The following is a 22,516-nucleotide window of genomic DNA, read 5'->3' on the forward strand; positions in this document are numbered from 1 at the left end:
CACACAGTCAAGCATCAGTATCAGTAAATATGCACGTGTTGAGCCCTGTAGAACCCCTCTGGCCAATAACAATGGTTAAGAACTCCTGAGGCAGATGTGAAAACGTTTGATACTAAAGGAGCAATATTGCTACAAATCAACAAATGTGTTTTCTTTATGAAAAATCCCCAAGCATTAACTTCAAGACTCTAAATTGTTATATGGTCTCCAACATACTTTCCTTTTGTGAAAAAAAATCATTACATGGTATTGAGCAGGGACATTTCATACATGCTATAAAAGGATTGAGTATGTATGTGGGAAATAGCTCTCTTGTTAAAAATGAGTATTTATAATCAAATATATACAAGCTGGCAACATTTAAAATGAGATCCATTCTTATTTGTAAAGTAGGTGTACTTTTTTATAGGAAGTACAGGTCGAACTTCACTAATCCGGCACCACTGGGACCTGAGGAGTGCCGAATTAGTGAAAATACCCAATTACAGAAGGATCACATTAAGCATAATCAGTGCCGGATTATCAAAGGAACCGGATTACAGGTAGTCGGATTAGTGAAGGTCGACCTGTATACTTTATAGCATTAAAATCCACTATCTTTACCAGCCTATGAACCACCTGAGTGTCCTTATTACTCAAATTTAGAATGCCAGAAAAAGATGTGCAAAAGCAGTACTGTAAAAGATTGCAATGAAAAAAGTAGGTGAAAAAATGCCATATCAGCAGTAATGCCCTATCTCATCAAGAAACACATAATTATGACGCACCACAGGCCATTAATCTATCCTGTATGCCAGCTGTGTGGCTAAGCACATCTCCAATGTCATATTTAAGTGTAAGGGGGTTTCGTCTCTTATGGCCTGCATAGGCTAATTAAAATGGCTTCTTTGTTATGTTATACTTGGGAATGCTTCTTTGTTATGTTAAATGCTTAGAAAGTCCTCCCGCCAGCAGTTTGTTGAATCACGTTACTGATAAGAAAATGTTATGAACCAATTGCGATAGTTGTTACGTTTTTGGTGTATCTGTAAGATATTGTATGCGCGGGGTTTTGGGGAGAAGGCGGGAGAGAGGGACAGAGGATGGACCAGGTGCTGTGAGTACACTAACGGGGTCGGACCCCGAGCAGGGCGTTTGGCAAGGTGAGGAGACGGAGACGGACTTGTGTGGAGCGTCTGGTCGACCATCGTTGTTGGTCCTAGGCAGCCGGTCGAGGTGGTCCGAGGGGTCGCAGGGTGAAGAGGAAAGGTCCTGAGCTGAGCTCCAACTGTTCGTGCACGAAGAGATTGAACTTTGATAAGTGTGGCACCTTTGATTTTCCTTTTATATTTTATACTCTATTAATTATAGAGTTCCAGTAATATCTATAAACTGTAAATCATTTAATCGTATCTGGTGTATTGTCTGTTATTTGGGCGGGGTGGGGTACATCACATAGCATCCACACAAACTAATGCACCCAGCTTGCCGGGGCCGAGGGCTGTTTCCCTTGACGACAGCGAGCCGAGCGACCCTGAGGCTGGCCAGGGGGGCTACATAAGTTTGGCCAAAGTGGTGTCACAACAACAAGCACCACTCAATGTCAGCAGGACCAAGGAGCTGATCATTGATTTCAGGAGGAGGAAACTGGAGGTCCATGATGCAGTGCTCATCAGGGGAATCAAATATGGAGAGGGTCAGTAATTTTAAATTCCTCGGTGTTATCATTTCAGAAAACATATCTTGGGCCCAGCATTTAAGTGCAATTACGAAGAAAGCACAGCAGCACCTTTACTTCCTTATCAGTTTGTGAAGATTCAGCATGATATTTAATACTTTGACAGACTTCTATAGATATGTGGAGGAGAATATATTGACTGGTTGCATAACAGCTTGGTATGGAAACACCAATGCCCTTGAATCAGAATAAATAATTTAACTTAAAAAGTAGTGAGGTGGTGTTCATGGGTTCAATGTCCATTCAGAAATCAGATGGCAGAGGAGAATCTAGAATCGTTGGGTGTAGAAACATAGAAAACTTACGGCACAATACAGGCCCCTCAGCCCACAATGCTGTACCGAGCATGTACTTACTAAGAAATTACCTAGGGTTACCCATAGCCCTCTATTTTTCTAAACCCCATGTACTCATCCAGGAATCTCTTAAAAGACCCTATCATATCTGACTCCACCACCATTGCTGGCAGCCTATTCAACGCACTCACCACTCTCTGCATAAAAAACCTACCCCTGACATCTCCTCTGTACCTACTTCCAAGCACCTTAAAACTGTGCCCTCTCATGTTAGCCATTTTAGCCCTGGGAAAGCCTCTGACTATCAACATGATCAAAGCCTCTCATTATCTTCTACACCTCAATCAGGTCACCTCTCATCCTCCGCTGCTCCAAGGAGAAAAGCCCAAGTTTACTCAACCTATTCTCATAAGGCATGCTCCCCAATCCAGGCAACATCTTTGTAAATCTCCTCTGCACCCTTTCTATAGTTTCCACCTGTAGTGAGGTGACCAGAACTGAGCACAGTACTCCAAGTGGGGTCTGACCAGGGTCCTATATAGCTGTAACATTATCTCTCGGCTCTTAAACTCAATCCCACAGATGACTCGGACCCCAAGATCCCTCTAATCCTCCACACTGCCAAGAGTCTTACCATTAATACTACACTCTTCCAGCATAGTTGATCTAACAAAATGAACCACCTCACACTTACCTGGGTTGAACTCCATCTGCCACTTCTCAGCCCAGTTTTGCATCCTATTGATGTCGTGCTGTAATCTCTGACAGCCCTCCACACTACCCACAACAACCCCAACCTTTGTGTCATCAGCAAATTTACTAACCCATCCCTCCAGTTCCTCATCCAGGTCATTTGTAAAAATCATGAAGAGAAGGGGTTCCAAAACAGATCCCTGAAGCACACCACTGGTCACCGACCCCCATGCAGAATATGACCTGTCTACAATCACTCTTTGCCTTCTGTGAGCAAGCCAATTCTGGATCCACAAAGCAATGTCCCCTTGGATCCCATGTCTCCTCATTTTCACAATAAGCCTTGCATGGGGTACCTTATCAAATGTCTTGCTGAAATCCATGAACACTACATCTGCTGCTCTAACTTCGTCAATGTGTTTAGTCACATCCTCAAAAAATTCAATCAGGCTTGTAAGGCACGACCTGCCTTTGACAAAGCCATGCTGATTATTCCTAATCATATTATGCCTCTCCAAACGTTCATAAATCCTGCCTCTCAGCATCTTTTCCATCAACTTACCAACCATTGAAGTAAGACTCACTGGACTATAATTTCCTGGGCTATCTCTACTCCCTTTCTTGAATAAGGTTACATCTGCAACCCTCCAGTCCTCCAGAACTTCTCCCATCCTCATTGATGATGCAAAGGTCATTGCCAGAGGCTTAGCAATCTCCTCCCTCACCTCCTACAGTAGCCTGGGGTACATCTCATCCAGTCCCGGAGACTTATCCAACTCGATGTTTTCTTGATCCTCTTTCTTAATATCTATATGCTCAAGCTTTTCAATCTGCTGTAAGCCATCCCTGCAATCGCCAAGATCCTTTTCCGTAGTGAATACTGAAGCAAAGTATTCATTATGTATCTCTGCTATCTCCTCCGGTTCCATGCACACTTTTCCACTGTCACACTTGATTGGTCCAATTCTCTCACATCTTATCCTCTTGCTCTTCACATACTTGTAGAATGCCTTGGAGTTTTCCTTAATCTTGCCCACCAAGGTCTTCCTATGGCCCCTTCTGGCTCTCCTAATTTCATTCTTAAATTCCTTCCTGCTGGCCTTATAATCTTCTAGATCTCTATCGTTACCTAGTTTTTGAACCTTTCATAAGCTCTTCTTTTCTTCTTGACTAGATTTTCAATAGCCTTTGTAAACCATGGTTCCTGTACCCTACCATCCTTTCCCTGTCTCATTGCAACGTACCTATGCAAGGTGTGTGCATTCAGGCTTCTGTACCTCCTTCCTAATGGTAACAATGAAAAGAAGGCATGTCCAGGGTGGTGGGGTGTCCTTAATGAGTCGTTGCCTTGCTGCTGTTTGTGCGTGGGAGGGGGGAGATGGGTGGAAAGGGGGCTTTGAGGTTCTAATGTTTAAGACCACCACCACCCTGGACATGTTCTCTTCTCATTGTTACCATCAGGATGGTGCTAAAAGGAGACTCCTTCACTTGCATCTTTGAAGCAGCTCTATTTCTATCTTTGATATCTCTTTTTTTCCTTTTTAAGGTTCTTTTCAAGACCCTGACCTGGAGTTACTCTCTGACTTCAGTTCTTTGCAGGAATGGGACCCGCTCTCAGGGCCTCATGACCAGCCACTTTTTGATATCCCAAGGACACAGCCTGGAAGACCAGCGCGCCTTCAGGGTGCTAGATTTTCGTGGTTCTGGAGACTGACTGAGGCCTCACGAGGGAACATGGAACTTCAGGAGCAACGGGCTAGCTGCTGGCTGTGTCCAGAGACCTGAGTCTTTCCGGGGTTGATTCTCTGGGTGCAGGGCTCAGAAAAAGCAACACAACAGACTTTTAACACCATAGATCAGCCAGTTGTTTGTTTTGTCTCCCCTCTTGCTGCGAAACAGGGACATCTCTTTTTCCCTTATTAATGAGAGAGAGTGCCTGTACTATGTCAAATTACTGGGTGAATGAGTAGTCTCTGGGGTCCTGCAAGTGTGTGTCTTTATTGATGCTTTGCTGCACGCTTGAGTGCTCGGTGAAGGGCACCAATGCTTTTTTGCTGGTGGGGGAGGAACAGTCATTGCCTTGTGCATTCGAGGGGGGAGCTGGGGCGGGGGCTTTGGGGTTCTAACATTTAACTGTCATTCATTCTTTGGGGCACTCTGTTTTCGTAGATGTTTGTGAAGAAAAAGAATTTCAGGACGTATATGGTATACATTTCTCTGACATTAAATGTACCTATTGAACCTACTAATGATGGACACTGCCTTTTTGAGGCATTACTCCTTGAAGATGTCTTGGATACTATCAAGCTAGGGCCCATGATGGAGCTGGCTGATTGTACAACTCTCTGCAGCTTACTTTGATGATATGCAGTAGCTCTCCCCACCCCCAATACCAGATGGTGATGCAGCCTGTTGCTTGAATGGAAGTATGAACGAATTCTCCATGGTGCTTGAATGGAAATTCCTTAAAATAGTAGTAGGTACATCCCAGTCCATCACGAGTAAAGCCCACCCTTCCATTGAGCACAACTACATGAAGCGCTGTTGCAGGAAAGCAGCATCCATCATCAGGGACCCACAGCATCCAGGTCATGCTCGCTTCTTGCTGCTGCCATCTGGAAGAAGGTACAGGAGCCTTTGGATTCACACTACCAAGTTCAGAAACAGTTATTACCCTTAACCATCATGGCTGTTGAGTCAGTGGAAATAACTTCATTCAACTTCACTTGGCCCATCACTGAACTTTTCCTCAAACTTATGGACTCACCTTCAAGGACTCTTCATCTCATGTTCTTGCTATCTATTGCTTATCTATTTATTATTAATTTTTTGCTCTTTTATATTTGCATAGTTTGTTGTTTTTTGCTCATTGGTTGTTTGTCTGCCCTCTTGGGTGCTGTCTTTCATTGATTCTATTAAGATCCTTGGATTTACTGGGATTGCCCACAAGAAATGAATCTCAGGACTATATATGGTGACATATATATACATTTAACTTTGAAAGACCAGTTCAATTGTCTCACTTGCCTGTTTTTTCTCAAGATCTGTAATTGTTTTCTTTTCAAGTCTCCAATTCCCTTTTGAAATAACTATCAGAATCTATCTCTAATGTATTAAATGGCATCTCTTTCCCCTTGTTAGTATTACAGGCCCCCCCACTTTTCGAACGTTCGCTTTACAACACCTTGCTGTTAAGAAAGACCTACATTAGTTACCTGTTTTCGCTAACAGAAGGTGTTTTCACTGTTACGAAAAAAGGCAGCGCGCCCCAAGCAGCAAAGCTCCTCCCCCAGAACGGCATTCTAGCCAGCATTGCTTAAACATGTGCCTGTGAGCATCTGTGCTTTATGTTGATTTATTTTGAGCATCTGTTAGCAAGGTGAGTTCTGCGGTATCGGAAAAGCCCAAAAGAGCTCGTAAGGGTGTTACACTTAGCAGAAAACTAGACATAATTAAGCGTTGTGATCGTGGTGAATGAAGTAAGGACAAAGTCAGTTTGGCTTGTGGAAGCTGACGAAGATGATGTTGAAGAGGTTTTGGCATCCCATGACCAAGAACTGATAGATGAAGAGCTGATGCAATTGGAAGAGAAAAGGATAACAATCGAAACCGAATGCAGTAGCGAACGGACTGAAAGTGAAGTCGTCCAGGAACTGAACGTGAAGCAACTGCGTGAGATTTTAGCTGCAATGATTGCAGAAAAGTACGACTTTAACTTTGAAAGGGTACGTAGGTTTAGGGCATATTTGCAGGATGGTTTGAGTGCTTACAAAGAACTGTATGATAGAAAAATGCACAAGGCTAAGCAGTCAAGCATACGTCGTTTTTCAAGCCTTCCACATCAGCCACAGCAGACAACGGACCTTGACCTTCAACATTGAGGCAGGCAGACATAGAAGAAGATGACCTGCCTGCCCTGATGGAAACAGTCGACAATGAGATGACACCCTAGTGTCCCACCACCCCAACCTCTGGGCCGCGGACCAATACAGTGCCGTGAAGCACATAGTGGTGCAGCGGTGGCCGGGACGCACGCAGCACATCTTTAAGAAAAAAGCCAAAATAAACAAGCTAATTTATTATGTGCCGCCCAGCACATAAATGTCGGCCCAGATCAGAGGCAATTGCCGATTGCATCGCCTCTGATCTGGGCCGACATTTACGAGCCGGGCGGCACCTAATTAATTGGCTTGTTTATTTCGGCTTTTTTCTTAAAGATGTGCTGGGTGCCTCCCAGCTACCGCTGCACCCCTGCATGCTTCGCAGATCAGTATCGGTCCGCGGCCTGGAAGTTGGGGACCACTGCACCACCCCAAACTCCGATGACTCAGCCTAACACACCATCATCAGTGTGCTTAGCGCTGTCTTCCCGATTCCAGTAAGTGATACTACACTGTACATACATTATTTCTACGTTATATAGACTGTGTATTTTTATGTGTTATTTGGTATGATTTGGCAGCTTCATAGCTTTAAGGTTGCTGGAAAGTGTGTTTCTGCCGAGAGCGCTTGCATGAGATTTTCGCTACAGTGGACAGTGCAGCAATGATTATAGAAATGTATTTCTACTTTATATAGGCTGTGCATTTATCATATCATTCCTGCTTTTACTATATGTAACTGTTATTTTAGGTTTAATGAGCTATTTGGCATGATTTGGTAGGTTATTTTTTGGGTCTGCGAACGCTCACAAATTTTTCCCACATAAATAAATGGTAATTGTTTCTTCACTTTATGACATTCCAGCTTACGAACCGTTTCATAGGAACGCTCTACCTTCGGATAGCGGGGGAAACCTGTACTGCTATTATTAGAACAGGGCCATTACTGGAATGGGACAAGAAAGATACAAGTCAGTGGCAACCGGAAAGAGCGAATACAGCATTAAGTGAAGGGGAAAATGTATTGTAACAAAAGAACAGTCTTTTGGAAGGAAAACATTGCAGTTAAGGATAGTTCTATGTGATGGAAAAATACAACAAAATGCAACTTCACCTTGGAGTAAATATGACATTAAGAATGCCAGCAGAAACTTTGAGAGAACAGATTAGAACACTAGCCTAGTGTTCTTTATGAGCTATTAAACAGCAACTGCTCATAATGAGACTAAATCTGAAGCAGACCTCACTGCAATATGGAATTTATCTTTTTAATGAAACTTATGTAGGAATTTTGACAATAAAAGTTAACTCTGTTTCATTTTCCAAGCTGCTGCCTGATCTGCTGAGTGGGCAATTTCTGTTTGTAACAAATACTGCCTTTGTAGAGGAAATGATCCAAGAACTTTTTGTAGCTGTCATACATGAAGCAATTAAGTTGACTGATAATAGGCCAAACTACTGGAACTAGAGGTCTAAATGAGTCTGGAAGTTGAGGCCTGAAGATCATGATTGGTGAGTCCTAGGGTCGATACACAGATGTTGGCAGAGTCCAGAAGAAGCAGCCTGAAAGACAAAGACCGAAGCCAGCAAGCCCAAAAGGGTCATGAGGATCGATGATCCCCCAGGTCACCAGAGGTTTGGAGGGCTGGGTGCACCCAGCGATCAGCAAAGTCCAAAGTTGGAGGCTCAACATCTGTGAGTCTAAGAGTCCCAGGCCAAAAACTGGAGGCATAGAGATGTCCTGTACTGTGGTTGGAGGTCTGTCTGCGTGGGTGTGTGGGATAAATGGGCTTGCTTTGTTGGTGTCATTATAGCTGCTTGTGTTGTTCTGCTGAACACTGTGGGCATGCTATGTTGGTGCTAGAATGTCCCCAGCACTACCTTGGGTGTGTAGTTAACATACACATTTCACTGTATGTTTTGATGTACATGTGATAAGTAATTCTGAATCTGAAATCATGCTGAATGCACCTAGCAGTTCTCAAGGAACTATCAATAGTCCCTATTGATAGTTAGTAACTATCAATAATTCCTATTAAACTAGATACCAACATCTTTACTTGGCCAAACAGTACACAGAAAAAAAACTGCACTTGCTCTGAAACATTTCAGAAATCACGCGAATCAGCAGGAAGTGTCTTAAACATAACTTTGAAGTAATAAATTAAGGAGTCCCATATTTTAACCTGTTTATGTTAACAGTAAATTCACAATGATGCAAATTTACTGAAACTGTTTTCACTATAAAAAAATAAACAAAATCTCAGTTCATTATTTGAAAACACAGCAGTTAACAAGTCCTTATTGCCCAAGAGACATCATTGAACTAAAGTACTATGAAGGAGCATCTCTACTGACACTTAAAATGTATTCTTCAATAAAACCAACAGCTTGGAATTTGCAGTTGTCATTGTGGTGAACCTCTCAGAATTCATTATTTTGTGAAAGTGGCTGCAGTGTGACGTAAAACAGAAATTCAGAAGCCAGTATTCCTCCAAGTGCACTGTTGCAGTCCTACTCATTAGATGTAGAATCAGCAATTTCAAAATTCAAAGTTCAAAGTAAGTTTATTGTCGAAGTACATATATGTCACCATATACTGCCCTTGAGATTCATTTTCTTGCAGGGACTTAAAGGAACTTACAGAAATACAAAAGTGTTAATGAAAAACTATACTGACAAACATTCAATGTGCAAAAGAGGACAAATCATGCCAACAATAAATGCAAAAAAAGTAAAAAAAAATAATAATACTGATAACATGAGCTGTACAGTCCCTGAAAGGGAGTCTATAAGTTGTGAAGTCAGTTCATCATTAAAGTGATTGTAGTTATCATGGTTGAAGGATAATAGCCATGTGATGGTGTGAGACCTAGAGCTCCTATACCTCCTGCCCAATGGTAGTAATGAGAAGAGAGTATGGCCTGGATGATGGGATTCCTTGATGACTGATGCTGCTCTCCCGTGGTAGTGCTCCTTGTAAATGTGCTCAATAATAGGGAGGGCATTGCTTGTGATGGACTTGGCTGTACCCATCATTTTTGTAGACTTTTCCATTACTGGGCATTGGTGTTTCCACACCACGCTGTGATGCAACCGGTCATAATACTCTCCACCCTGCATCTATATGATATGACTGTTAACATTTTATTCTCTACATTCTCTGTAAAAGCTACTGAAAATGTTATAAACACAATGTTACACGCGTTGGCATATTGGGATATAATTACCAAGATAAAACAGAAAATGCTGGAAATATTTAGCAAGGCAGACAATATCTCTGAAGAAACAAATTTTATCTTTCAAGTTATAGAAACCGGTAAATATCAGAATAAAACAGCACAAAGTTACAGAGAAAGGCAGGAAAGGTAGAGACAGTATGGACCATTCTTTGTTTCAAAACTTGTCAGAAACCTCCTCATATCATTTTCCAATACACAGATGATTGTTTACATGCTGCATTTTGCTCCCAAACAATATTTAAAGGTTTCATCATCATTGCTATTAATTTCCACTTTCCTTTCACTTTCACGTGATCCAACTTTTCCCTTTTCTTTCACAAGTTTTGATTAATATTCTGGGGAATAGCTTAGCAAACAGGACCTCCTAAGTAATGGAAGATGAAGCTCACGGAAATCTGCCTTTACCCAAATTCTCCCATAATTTTTTTAAATGAGTGGAACAAGAGGACAGATCTCAGCAGAGAGCTACATTTCCCCACGGAAATCGCCACCACATCTCTTCACCTGGAGAGAGTACTGTGACGCATGGACACCAAGTTAGTCGTCCTCATTGAGTTAACTAACCCATGGGAGGAAAGAGTGGAGGCTGCCCACAAGCAGAAGAGGTTGAAGTACTCAGACCTGGCAGCTGAGAGTAAGGAAACTGGCTGGAGGACCATCAGGTAGGATACCACGGCTTCATCGGTGCATCAACGACAAAGCTATTCTGGGATATGGCAGTGAGGCTCAGGAGGGCCACCAGAAACTGGCTGAAGAGGCAGAAAAGGGCAGCTTTTGGCTATGGCTAAGGCAGAAGGACAGAAACTGCGGGACCGACTAACCCCTTTGAAAGGTGCAGGGGTGGCAGGGAGATGTACCTGCTGCTGCTCCACTACCAGGAGATGTACCATGGTTAAAGGAGTGAAGCATCAATGAGCGGTGGTCTCTAGCTGCTGATGACCCTGCAGCTGACCTAAGGGCACCGTTGGAGGTGTGACAGGCAGCAGTGCCAAGCTGGAAACAACATCTTCCTGTAAATCTCATTGAAACAACTTTTCAAGATAGGAAAGTTAGTTACAGAAAAGCTTCACAGACTATGAAATAAGAGTAGCAGTTATTTAATTCAAAACACAACCAGTCTTCAAAAAATGATATCATGTAACACCCCTACAGTAATCAGATTGCATCCTTAAGAGGACCATTGAAGAAATATGACTTAGAAACTGACAATGTATTCTCTCTCTTCTATCGACACTTGTAAAATACTTCACTCAAACTAACGCAACACCCGTTGATACTTTAAGACCTTTGAAACTTGCCATTGGGTATGGGACATTCTGATTCAGTACCACGTAATCACACAGAGGAAGGCAATAGGTAACGACATCCATGTTAATCAACTCTCATGAAATTATTTGTTTCTGACTTATGAAAGAATCCGTTTTCAAGAACAAAATCTTTATAACCCAGGAACTACCTTCATTTACTGCAAACCCCTTGAGTCCTATAGCTATCCTGACTACACTCCCTCTCACTCTGCTGCTTCTAAGGGCTTCATTCTATTCTTCCAGTCTCCACCATACCAATTCTGACAATGCCACCGTGACACAATCATGATGATGACATCATTGCTGTTGACAAAATCTAGATGGTGACAAGGAGGCAAACAGGAGTGAGATAGATTGGATGACTGAGTTGCGTCATAACAGCCTCACATTCAACATCAGCAAGACCAAGGAATTGACTGTGGACTACAGGAAGAGGAGGTCAAGAGAAAACATACTGGTCCTCATTGAAGGAAAAGGTGAGAATTAAGTGTGGGCCCACTGGCTTAGTATCTCCTCTCTGATGGTCAACAGAAGAGGATATATTCCAGATGGTGTGGGTCTTTAATGATGGATACTAGCTACTTGATGCTGGGAGGGTTGAATTTGTGATGGAGTTGGCTGAGCCTACAATGCTCTGCAGTCTCTCTTCAGCCTGTGCATTGGACCCTTGATGTCACACATTGATTCAACCTGTCAGAATGCTTTCCAGTGTACATCTATGATATTAACAAGCCTTCGGTGACATGTCAAATCTTCTCACACTCCTAATGAAGTAGAAGTGCTGACATGCCTTCTTCATGATTGCTTCAATGTATTGTGCCAAAGATAGATCCTCTGAGATGTTGATGCCCAGACACCTGAAGCTGTTCATCTTTTCCCTCAATGAGGCCAGGTGTTACCTCTACTCTGGGTGCATGAATTCATTTTCTTGCAGGCATTCACAGTTGAACAAACATAATAGAATCAAAGAAAAACTACACATAAACAAAGACTGACAAATGACCAACATGCAAAAGAACACGAAACTATGCAAATACAAAAATAAATGAATAATGCTGAGAATAAGAAAATAAATATTACTGAGTTTTATTGATAGATATCACTGATAATAAACCTGATTCCATTAGTGCATTTGACAGGTTTTCCTTAACTACCATTTGTTGTCCCTCATAGCCGACGAGGCTTATAACCATGCTTGTTCCATTTCCTATATATCTGCACTCATCTCCTCTCTCCCCAAACTGAACAAGGAGAAAGTTCTCTTTGTCCACATATTCCCCCATGTCCGCCTCTATATTCACCAGATCATCCACCATAATTTCTGAAACTTTCACTAACATGCTATTACCAGACACATCTTCCCCTCAACAACACCTCCCCACCTTACTCATATTTTAGAATTTTTAAAAAACTATTCTTTCCTTGGCATCCATTTTCTCCCTTCACTCTCTATTTGTTCCCTTTCTCATATTAGCCCTCATTGCAACCATAGTATAACGACATTTAAAAGACACATGGTCAGGTACATGGATTGGAAACGCTTAGAAAGGTGGTTCCCCATGTGGGTGATAATACCCCCCGGGCAGTGAAAGCTTCTAAGTGGATGAAAGAGATAAAGAGAGCAGTGGGGAGTACTTGGTAGCAAGGGGTAGTAGCTGAGGGATTACAGTCTTAATTTAAGAAATGAATCACTTATTATAAGCATTTAATCTCAGTGCCTCATAATTAATTACAATGATTTCATAATCACCTCACCTCTTGTTAACCCACTGTTCTCTAAGACTCTGCTTTGCCAGCACTACACAACAAAACAGTAATGGTTTACATGCTTTATACATTTCATTGCTCTTTGTTAAATCCGGAAAGCCCTGTACAATTGGAGAAGAACTGATTCTGCCAGTAGAAGTTCTGAGTACAGTTTTGCACAAGTCACCAGACCAAATAATTAAAATGATTCCACTCAATGACAATTCTGTTCAAAGGTGAATAGATGAAATGTCTGAGAATGTAGAAGGCACATCGTACAGTATACAGGTTTACCCCGCCATCCGAAGGTAAAGCATTCCTGTGAAATGGTTCATAAGCTGAAATGTCATAAAGCGAAGAAGCAATTACCATTTATTTATGTGGGAAAATTTTGTGAGCATTCGCAGACCCAAAAATAACCTACTAAATTATGCCAAACAACACATAAAACCTAAAATAACAGTAACACATAGTAAAAGCAGGAATGATATGATAAATACACAGCCTATATAAAGTAGAAATACTTTTCCACAATCATTACTGCACTGCTCTCCGTAGCAAAAATCGCACACAAGCGCCGTTGGCAGAAAATTTCATGCAAGCGCTCTCGGCAAAAACACGGCGCAAGCGCTCTCCGGTAACCTTTAAGCTATGAAGCTGCCAAATCATACCAAATAACACGTAAAAATACACAGCCTATATAAAGTAGAAATAATGTATGTACAGTGTAGTATCACTTACGGGAATCGGGAAGACAGCGCCAAGCACACTGATGATGGTGTGTTAGACTTGTCGCAGGCTGGGGTGGTGCAGTGGCCCCCCACCCTCCGGGCCGCTGAGCGATACATTGCCGTGAAGAACGCAGGGGTCCAGCGGTAGCCAGGAGGTACACAGCACATCTTTAAGAAAAAAGCCGAAACAAACAGGCTAATTAATTAGGTGTCGCCCGTAATTGTCGGCCCAGATCAGTGCCGATTTCCGATTGCGTCGTCTCTGATCTGGGCCGACAATTACGTGTCAGCGGCTCCTAATTAATTAGCATGTTTATTTCGGCTTTTTTCTTAAAGATGTGCTGTGTGCCTCCCGGCTACCTTTGCATTCTCCGCGAATCGGTATCTGCCCGTGGCCTGGGGGTTGGAGTGGTGGGACACTGGGGTGTCATCTCGTCGCCTGTTTCCATTAGAGCAGGCAGCTCATCTTCTTCTATCTCTGCCCGCCTCGATGTCGAAGGTCGAGGTTCGTCATCTGCTGTGGCTGATGTGGAAGGCTTGCTTGACTGCTGAGCCTCGCGCATTTTTCTATCACACAGTTCTTTAATAAGGACTCAAACCATCCTGCAAATATCCCCTAAACTGACATACCCTTTCAAGATTAAAGTCGTACTTTACCATTACTCATTCGGTTTCGATTGTTATCCTTTTCTCTTCCAATTGCATCAGCTCTTCATCTATCAGTTCTTGGTCATGGGATACCAAAACCTCTTCAACATCATGTTCGTCAGCTTCCACAAGCCAAACTCACGTTGTCCTTACTTCGTTCACCACGATCAAAACGCTTAATTATGTCTAGTTTTACCGTAAGTGTAACACCCTTTCGAGCTCTTTCAGGCTTTTCCGATACCATAGAACTCATCTTGCAAACGACTGCTCACAGGCACGTGTTAAAGCAAAGTAGTTCCGAATCTGGGGGAGAGCGGCTGCTCGGGGCGCGCTGCCTTTTATCGCGCGCTGAATTTTTTTTCGTAACAGTGTAAACACCTTCTGAAAGCGAAAACAGGGTACTAATGTAGGTCTTTCGTAACAGTGAGGTTTCGTAAAGCAAACGTTCAAAAAGCGGGGGACACCTGTACTTAGGACAAAAGAATTTGTTCTGCAATTGGATGAATCAACTTTGCCGAGGAACAAATCTTTGCTTCTTAGTTATGTTCACTTCATAACAGATGAAAGCATGGTTCAAGACTTATTTCAAGGGGACTATAAATAAATACTCAATCAATATTTTGGGTTGTTGAACAATTTTTCAAAGAGACTTAGATTTCACTCACCAAGATTCTTGCTGGTGCAACAGATGGGGCACCATCAATGACAAGGCGCCACCATGGACTCATTACTTTCTTGAAAAAAACCTGTACCTAACTGTGTAGTTCACAGACATCTTGTTGTAAAAAACCAAAGTGATTGGCTGCACAAATGATTAAATTCTGTTATCACAGCAGTAAATAAAATCAGAAATCAGATCGCTCTCAAAATGAAACAGCCTGAGACGCTTTAAAATTCTTTGAAGACTCAACTGCTTCATTCAGTAATCAACTTAAGAATATCAAGCATGATATTGCTTATTTGTCAGAATTATTCAAGGTTTAATGAAATCAATTTTCATTTGCAAGGAAATGGTGAGATACTTATCAAAGTCAAATCAGTCATCTCCACATTTCTGTCCATGTTAATCCTATTTAAGTGCAACATTGGCCAACATGATCTTTTCCAATTTCCAGCCTGAGTTGGAAGTGAAAAAAGAATACCAGATGACAATCTTCCAGTATATTGTGCCCACCTGGGTGTGGCGCATAAAGACATGTCAGAGAGATTTCAGGATCTTCTCTTGACCCAAATTCCAGAAAGGGTAATAAATCCATTCCTGAACACTTATAAATAAGGAATTAACAGGAGAATGGAAGAATTGATCTCGCTACAAAATTACTTTGAGCTAAAGCCACAGATCGAAAAAATCATATCAAGACTTTTGCTTACAGAAAGAAAATCTTTGAACGCTACCCTGCGACTGCACTGAAAAGGGTCTAGATGTACTTCATTGCCTTTTCAACATCATATTTAGTGGAGTACAGCTTCAGTGCAGTCGCCCAACTTCTTTCAAAGCAATGAAACAAACTGCAAATCACTGAACATGAGGATCTAAGACTCCTTCTGAGTGACATTCAGCCTAATGCTGAGAGGCTGATATCACTGCACCAAACCCATCCATCTCATTCAAAGGTGTAAAAGCAATGCAGCAGTAAATAGTTGAACTACTAATGGATACTCTAGAATCGTTAATGAAAATTGTCTTTACTGTAATTAAATAAGATAAATAAATGTATTTGTAGTTTTAAATATGCTTGAATAATATTTGCAATTATTTGTCATTGCTTTGAATTTGCAGTCCCTATTTTCTTTCACTGTGTACTGCAAATCAAAATTCTTTACCGTTTTTATGTAATGGCCAGAAAAGGAAAGGGGGATGCTGGGGAAATGGTCTGAGAGCCAAGGGGGCAGAAACCCAAAAAAGTTTGGGAATCATTGGTTTAGAAGAACATTGGCCAAATGCAGGCAAATGGAACCAGCTTAATGGGCATCTTGATCAGCATGGATACATTGGACTGATGGGCCTTCTTTTGTGCTGCATTGCTCTATGACAAATACCCTTTCATTTTCCAGGGACCCACACAGATTTTCCAGGTTAAAATGGACTTCCTCCAACTTACAACAGAGAACACCATAAAGTGGCAGTCATATGGTGTCCTCTATAGTATACAAATATGTTTTATATCTAGTAGTAGGAATAATGAGCTCCTGCAAAGTGAGTTTAGGGAGTGAGGTGTTTAATTAAAAGACCAGGGTGGTGATCACAGGATTGCTATCCATGTCACATACTACTGAAGCAAGAAGCCATACAGGTGGAGCTTAGGAACAATTCATCTGTCATACTTGTTAGGCTCCTTGTGTTGAAATAGATACGGCTCAGCCTCACATTCTTCTCGTGTGCCTACTAAATTGAATTATTTTTCTTTCTATATTTGTCTCATCCCAAAATACACTCGTACTCTGTATATCAATCCCCTGCCATATTATTTTAAAGCCTCCCCAACAACACTATGAAACCCCCCACCTCTAAAACCGCAAGGATGTTGGACCAAATGCAGTTCATATATAATCTGGCTTTTACAGGTTCCAACTTCCCTACGAATGGTAACAGTGATCCAGAATTCTAAAGACCTTCCTTCTGCACCATCTCTTCAACCAGGCACTTGTCCTTTTCCTATATTGACTAGCACGTGGCACCGGAAATAAGTCTCTGCTCGAGGGAAAGTGAACATTCAGCTTCAGTTGCCTCTTCAATGCAGCAGAGTGCATCCAACTATGATACTTAGCTGAGACTAGTCATTCAGTTTAAAATTACCTAAAGGCTAGAAAGTTCATTATGACAGTGACCATGACCTATATTAGGAGACAATCTAGGCACCGATGCAGATTTCTATAGCCACTAACATAGGAAAGACCTAACTTTTAATTATATTGATTTTCCAAAAGCTAGAGGTAAGAAAGTGGTTCCCTGCATGCTTTGAAAGATAGGATCTAAGAACATACAATCATCATCTGATGGATTCCTGGCTACTGTTTCCAACATGAACAGAATAACAATGTTCCTATGATTAACATTTTTAAAAACATAGTAGTTCAAATGAGAGATATGAGATTGCAAACAATGAAATGTAGAGCAACAAACAATCTGCTGAAAGAACTGTTCAGTTAAGTAGCATCTGTCAAAGGAAAGGAATCGTTGGTGTTTCAGGTTAAACCCCAGCATCAGGACCAAAACTCATATAATTCAGCATTCAAAAAATGCAATGCTTCACAAACTAATTTCTAGTATCTGAAAAATGTTTAAGTCAGCAGAAGGAAATATAACTTAGGGGGGAAGAAATAAGTTAATAATTAAAATGCAGCCTACTACTACATTTTAAATAACTACAGTATATTTCAACCAATCCACCTAACCACATACCTTAGAAGCCTGGGGAGTGGAAATAACATGCACTGTACTGGGCTTGACTCCATTAGCTCTTGATCGTTTAAAAAGTGCAAATCTGCTTTTCCTGCGGCCCCTGTCTCCATTTGGAAGAGAACCGTTGTATCTGTGAATGAAACAGGTGTTACATATAAACTACCATTTATTACATTTGCCAAAACTTAACCAACTGTACAATTGGAAAGACTTGTACTTCATAAGTTTGTTTCAATTGGTCAGGTACAATTCATGCCACTGAAATGTAATAGAATACTCTAAAGAATACCCTCTTCACATTAGCATTATAAAATAATACTAAAAGCTGTATTTGCAAGGTATTGTAAAACAGCTGAATCTTACATTTACTTAAATACATGTACTGTTTCTTGTTATATAATTGAATGACAAATTGACTGAAGACTTGCAGCTGTGAATAGTGAGCCTCAACAGGAGGATGAAATGCTTTATCTTTTGCCTGAAGATGGTTAGACAGGTTAGTCATATCATTAATAATATATCTATGAAACCGTCCCTTCACGTTAGCTATTTAGTTACCACCGGTCTTCATGACCTGCCTGAACTGCAGAACTTTAATCTGATCCACTGGATCAACGGCTCTACACACAGTGTGCTGCTCAGTATGCACGTACTCCTGTACTGTAGCCTTACTGGGATGGCATCTCATTTACAGGTACTTCAAATGTGTTCCATGGATGATCAACTTACTGAAAAAGTATTGGTTTCCCTTTTGCAGCAGAATGTGGAATGTATCAGGCAGTGAAATAGATTTAGAGCATTGTTTACTGCAGCTCATTTATGTGCAAATTTAAGATGCTAGATTAGATCTGAATCTATCCTTTTGGCAAGATAACATAAGGTAATGCAAAAAGAGATGTCGTCATATGATGACAGCACTCGACCATCACAAGGGTTGTGTATTGGTTACTTCAGGCAAAACAGTTCTGAATAGATTTCACATAGATTTCTCCCCTTGTATTGATTTACCCACAGCCTGCTATATCTCCAGTCCAGTAGCACTCAGATGACATATCATAGAACCTAAAGTATCAAGGATATTGCAAAAAAAAATTGATTAGCATCAATACAGTCTTCTTTTTCCAAGATACAAAGTTTTAACATGTGTTAGGACGTATTCTGGAATTAGGATAACAGCAAAAGATTAACTTCAGCAACCAATCTTTAGACCTGAATGTGAATTGTAGATTAAATTTAAAATGCAAGATTGGACAATAGTTTCCTTAAACTGTGGACTCCAGTTAATTGAAAACCAGACTGCTGATTAACATTCATCTTGGGTATTTAGAGTGTGGGGTGATGAAGGAGGAGTAAAAATTATATGTAATCCAAGGGAAGCATCGTAGATACATTGTAAATATAGAATTTTCCTTTGATCTTCAGCATGTAAAACGTCATGTAGTATTGATTGAACAAGCGTCTTCCTCCAAAAGGGTTTCAATGTGATGCCTGCTGCTGATTTTTGTTAAATAAAACTAGCTTCAGTGTCCCTCTGGAGATTATGTTCACATTAAAACAGCATTGGGTTCAAAATGGCACAATAATTAATAATGCATTTGTCAACAGTTTGACACATACGTTGTTTCAAACTGCACTATTAGAAGGACCTAAAAATAATTTTGTATCACAACCACTACCAAGGGGACAGTGTGTTTTTACCTGGAGTAAAAAGCTGATTTTGAGCCAGCTGGATCAGCTAATCACCTGTGTTATAAATAACTAGGTATGGAAGTTAACCAAAAAGGCAAGGATTCAGGAAAATCTTTGACTTTTCATCTGCGGCTAATGGCAATTCTATTCACAATCCCTTAACGCATGAAGCAGCTCATACCTCCATGAGGTAAAATGTTGGGTATAGGCTAAGAAGTGGCCAATGGCATTCTCAGTACAACAGTGCAAGACAATGATGAACAATCTATCCTTGACATTCAATGGATTACCATCGCGAGTTGCCTTATTATTAGTATGTGAAGATTACCACTGACCAGAAATCCAATCAGACCAACTATACAAATATTGTGGTTATAATGGTCAGAAACTCAGTATTCTGCAGCAAGTGACTCACCTCCTTACAGCCCATGGCCTCTCTGCCATCTACAAGGCACAAGTCAGAAGGATAATGGAATCTTTCCACTTGGCTGTATGGGTGCAGAACCAAACCTCTAAGGATAGTCAACATCATTAAAGACAAATTAGGTCACATGACTGGCCTTGACCCCACACATTCATTTTCTGCACCAGTGTCTATTCTGTGTAGCAGTAACAAAATGCACTGCTCCAATGACTGAGTTAGAGTCCTGATACAGTGTTACAACCCAAAATATTGACTATCCCTTTGCCTCCACAAATGCTGCTTGATCTGCAATAAGATGGTATGGTGGAGATTTTTGATAATAGATGCCACTTTCTTGAGTCAGTGCCTCATGTAGTTTTTTATCGATGGTAGGGAGGGATATGTTGTGATATACTGGGCTGAGTACACTACTCTGCAGCTTCATGCATTCTTGTGCATTCAAGGTCTCATTTACCAGATTAAATGAGTACCAATACTCTCTAGTACAAGCAGCAATTTGGTGAGTCTCATCAGAACCCTCTCCAAAATGTCCACATCCTTCCTGTAATGTGGTAATCAGAAATGAACACTATACTCCAAATGTGGCTTTATACAGCTGCAACATGACTTGAAGATGTCTTCAAGGTGTTTCAAGAAGATGGCTCAAATTTACCAATTTACCAAATTTACCAGTGTTTATTGCCAATGAGGGATGGGCAATAAACACTGACATTTCCAGTAACTAACAGATCCAGAAATTTAATTTTATAAACAGCCTCTATTCCTATTTAATGCCACTAAATATAATCCTGGTTTCACAATTTTTGTTAGTTCAATAACACTCTTAGTAGGAATATTTGGTTGCTTTGAAGCCTCTCACTAATCTGTCAACCTCCCTACCATTAATGGACCAGACCACCAAAATCTATTACAACCAATACAATTTCACTCTCTCTCCCTCCTCCATAATCTCTTCCAACTCCCAACAGACCCATCTATATTCAGCTCAATTGTAATCTTGTGCTACAGATTTTTCTATCAAACGTTAGGGCATCTAAGTTAAAGTTTTCAATTCATTATTATGTATTGAAAATTAAGCTGTGTGTTAGTTGGTACAACAACAGTTAGATAAAATAGGATATTCACTGTATGAAAATATCAATTCCATAATATTTTAATAATATTCAAGACACTGTGGACAGAGAAGGACGTAATATACAAGCAAAGGAATTAGCATTCCTCATAAGCTTCAACAAATGATTTTACATCTCCAAATGCAATATCTGGTATCCAAACAAAGCCAGATGATATTTTACTCAGAAATTAAGGAACTTGTCACACTAGCTTGGATGCAGATAAGGGAAAGACAGACTCTGCTGTCAATACAGTTGAGTTGGTTAGGTTGATAGTTAATATAGGCTTATCTTAAATAATTAGCTAAACAGGGCCCTTGAGGGAAGCCAGATATAAGAAATATACAGTAACTATCCCTAATCAAGGAGAAGTTGTTTGCTTCATTAAAGGGCTAGAGTTATTAGATTTGTGATGTAAAGTAGCATTTGCCAATCCTTTGAAATAAGTATTTAAGTGTGTGTGCAAAGGATTAAAATTAGCAGCTAATCAACAGCTCTACAATGTCAGTCCTTCATGTTACTCTTTGCTTAACAACTTGATTATGATATGAAGATCTTAGAAGAAAACTACTGTTGCCACAGCTAATGCAAAGTCATCTCACTCTTTACTGCAATTAATCATGCATTAGTTAATGATTAATTAATAATTAATTACTGCATGATTAATTGCAGTAAACAGTAAAACATCTCTACATCAGCCCCGGACATCTCAAGGGAACTAATCTGTTATGCACTGTATGGCTCCTTATACACCCCCAACACCCTGAAAGTTTCCATGTTTTGTTGTTCTAGTGGATTTAATTTGGGTTTTTTTTACACTAATCAACAGAAAAACATTATTTTGTGTCAAAGTGAAAACAGATTAATTACAATATAAAATGCAAAATAATTGATTGCATAAGTATTCACCCCCTTCGAGTCAGTAATTAGGAGATGCACTTTCGGCACCAATAACAGCGTGGATAAGTCTCCATCAACTTTACACATCTGGGCATTGCAATTTTCCACATTCTTATTTGTAAAACTGTTCAAGCTATTCAAGTCAGATGTATGGGGATCATGAGTGAACACTCCTTTTCAAGTCCAGCCACAAATTCTCAATTGGATTGAGGTCTTGGCTCTGACTTGGCCACTCCAGGACATTAACTTTGTTGTTTATAAGCTATTCTTGCATATCTCGGCTTTAAGCTTGTGGTCATTGTCTTGCTGGAAAACAAATCTTCTCCCAAATCACAGTTCCCTTGCAGACTACATCAGGTTTTCCTCCAGCATTTTCCTGTATTTTGCTGCATTTATTTTAGCCTCTACCTTTACAAGCCTTCCACAGCCTGCTGCAGTGAGGCATCCTCACAGCGTAATGCAGCCACCACCATACTTCACGGAAGGAATGGTGAGCTTTTGATGATGTGTGGTGTTTAGCTTACGCATTTAGTGTGATGGCCAAAAAGCTTGATTTTGGTTTCATCAGACTAAAGAACTTTCTTCCAGCTGACTTCAGAGTCTCCCACATGCCTTCTTGACAAACTCTAGCCGAGAATTCATGTGAGTTTTTTCAACAATGGCTTTCCCTTTGCCACTCTCCCATAAGACTGCGACTGGTGAAGCGCCCGACCAACAGTTGTATGCA

General features: G+C 40.8%; 1 protein-coding gene across 2 annotated transcripts in view; it reads right to left on the minus strand.

Annotated features, from left to right (window-relative positions):
- The window catches only part of LOC140202835 (E3 ubiquitin-protein ligase pellino homolog 2), a 147,248-nt gene that overhangs the window by 30,645 nt on the left and 94,087 nt on the right, over positions 1-22,516 (minus strand). For both annotated transcript variants that reach the window (XM_072268275.1, XM_072268283.1), the window contains exon 3: positions 17,665-17,794. In XM_072268275.1, coding sequence (XP_072124376.1) covers positions 17,665-17,794 — 130 coding nt within the window. The remainder of the gene's footprint in view (positions 1-17,664; positions 17,795-22,516) is intronic.

This window comes from Mobula birostris, chromosome 1 (genome assembly GCF_030028105.1).
Source record: "Mobula birostris isolate sMobBir1 chromosome 1, sMobBir1.hap1, whole genome shotgun sequence".
Taxonomy (NCBI): domain Eukaryota; kingdom Metazoa; phylum Chordata; class Chondrichthyes; order Myliobatiformes; family Myliobatidae; genus Mobula; species Mobula birostris.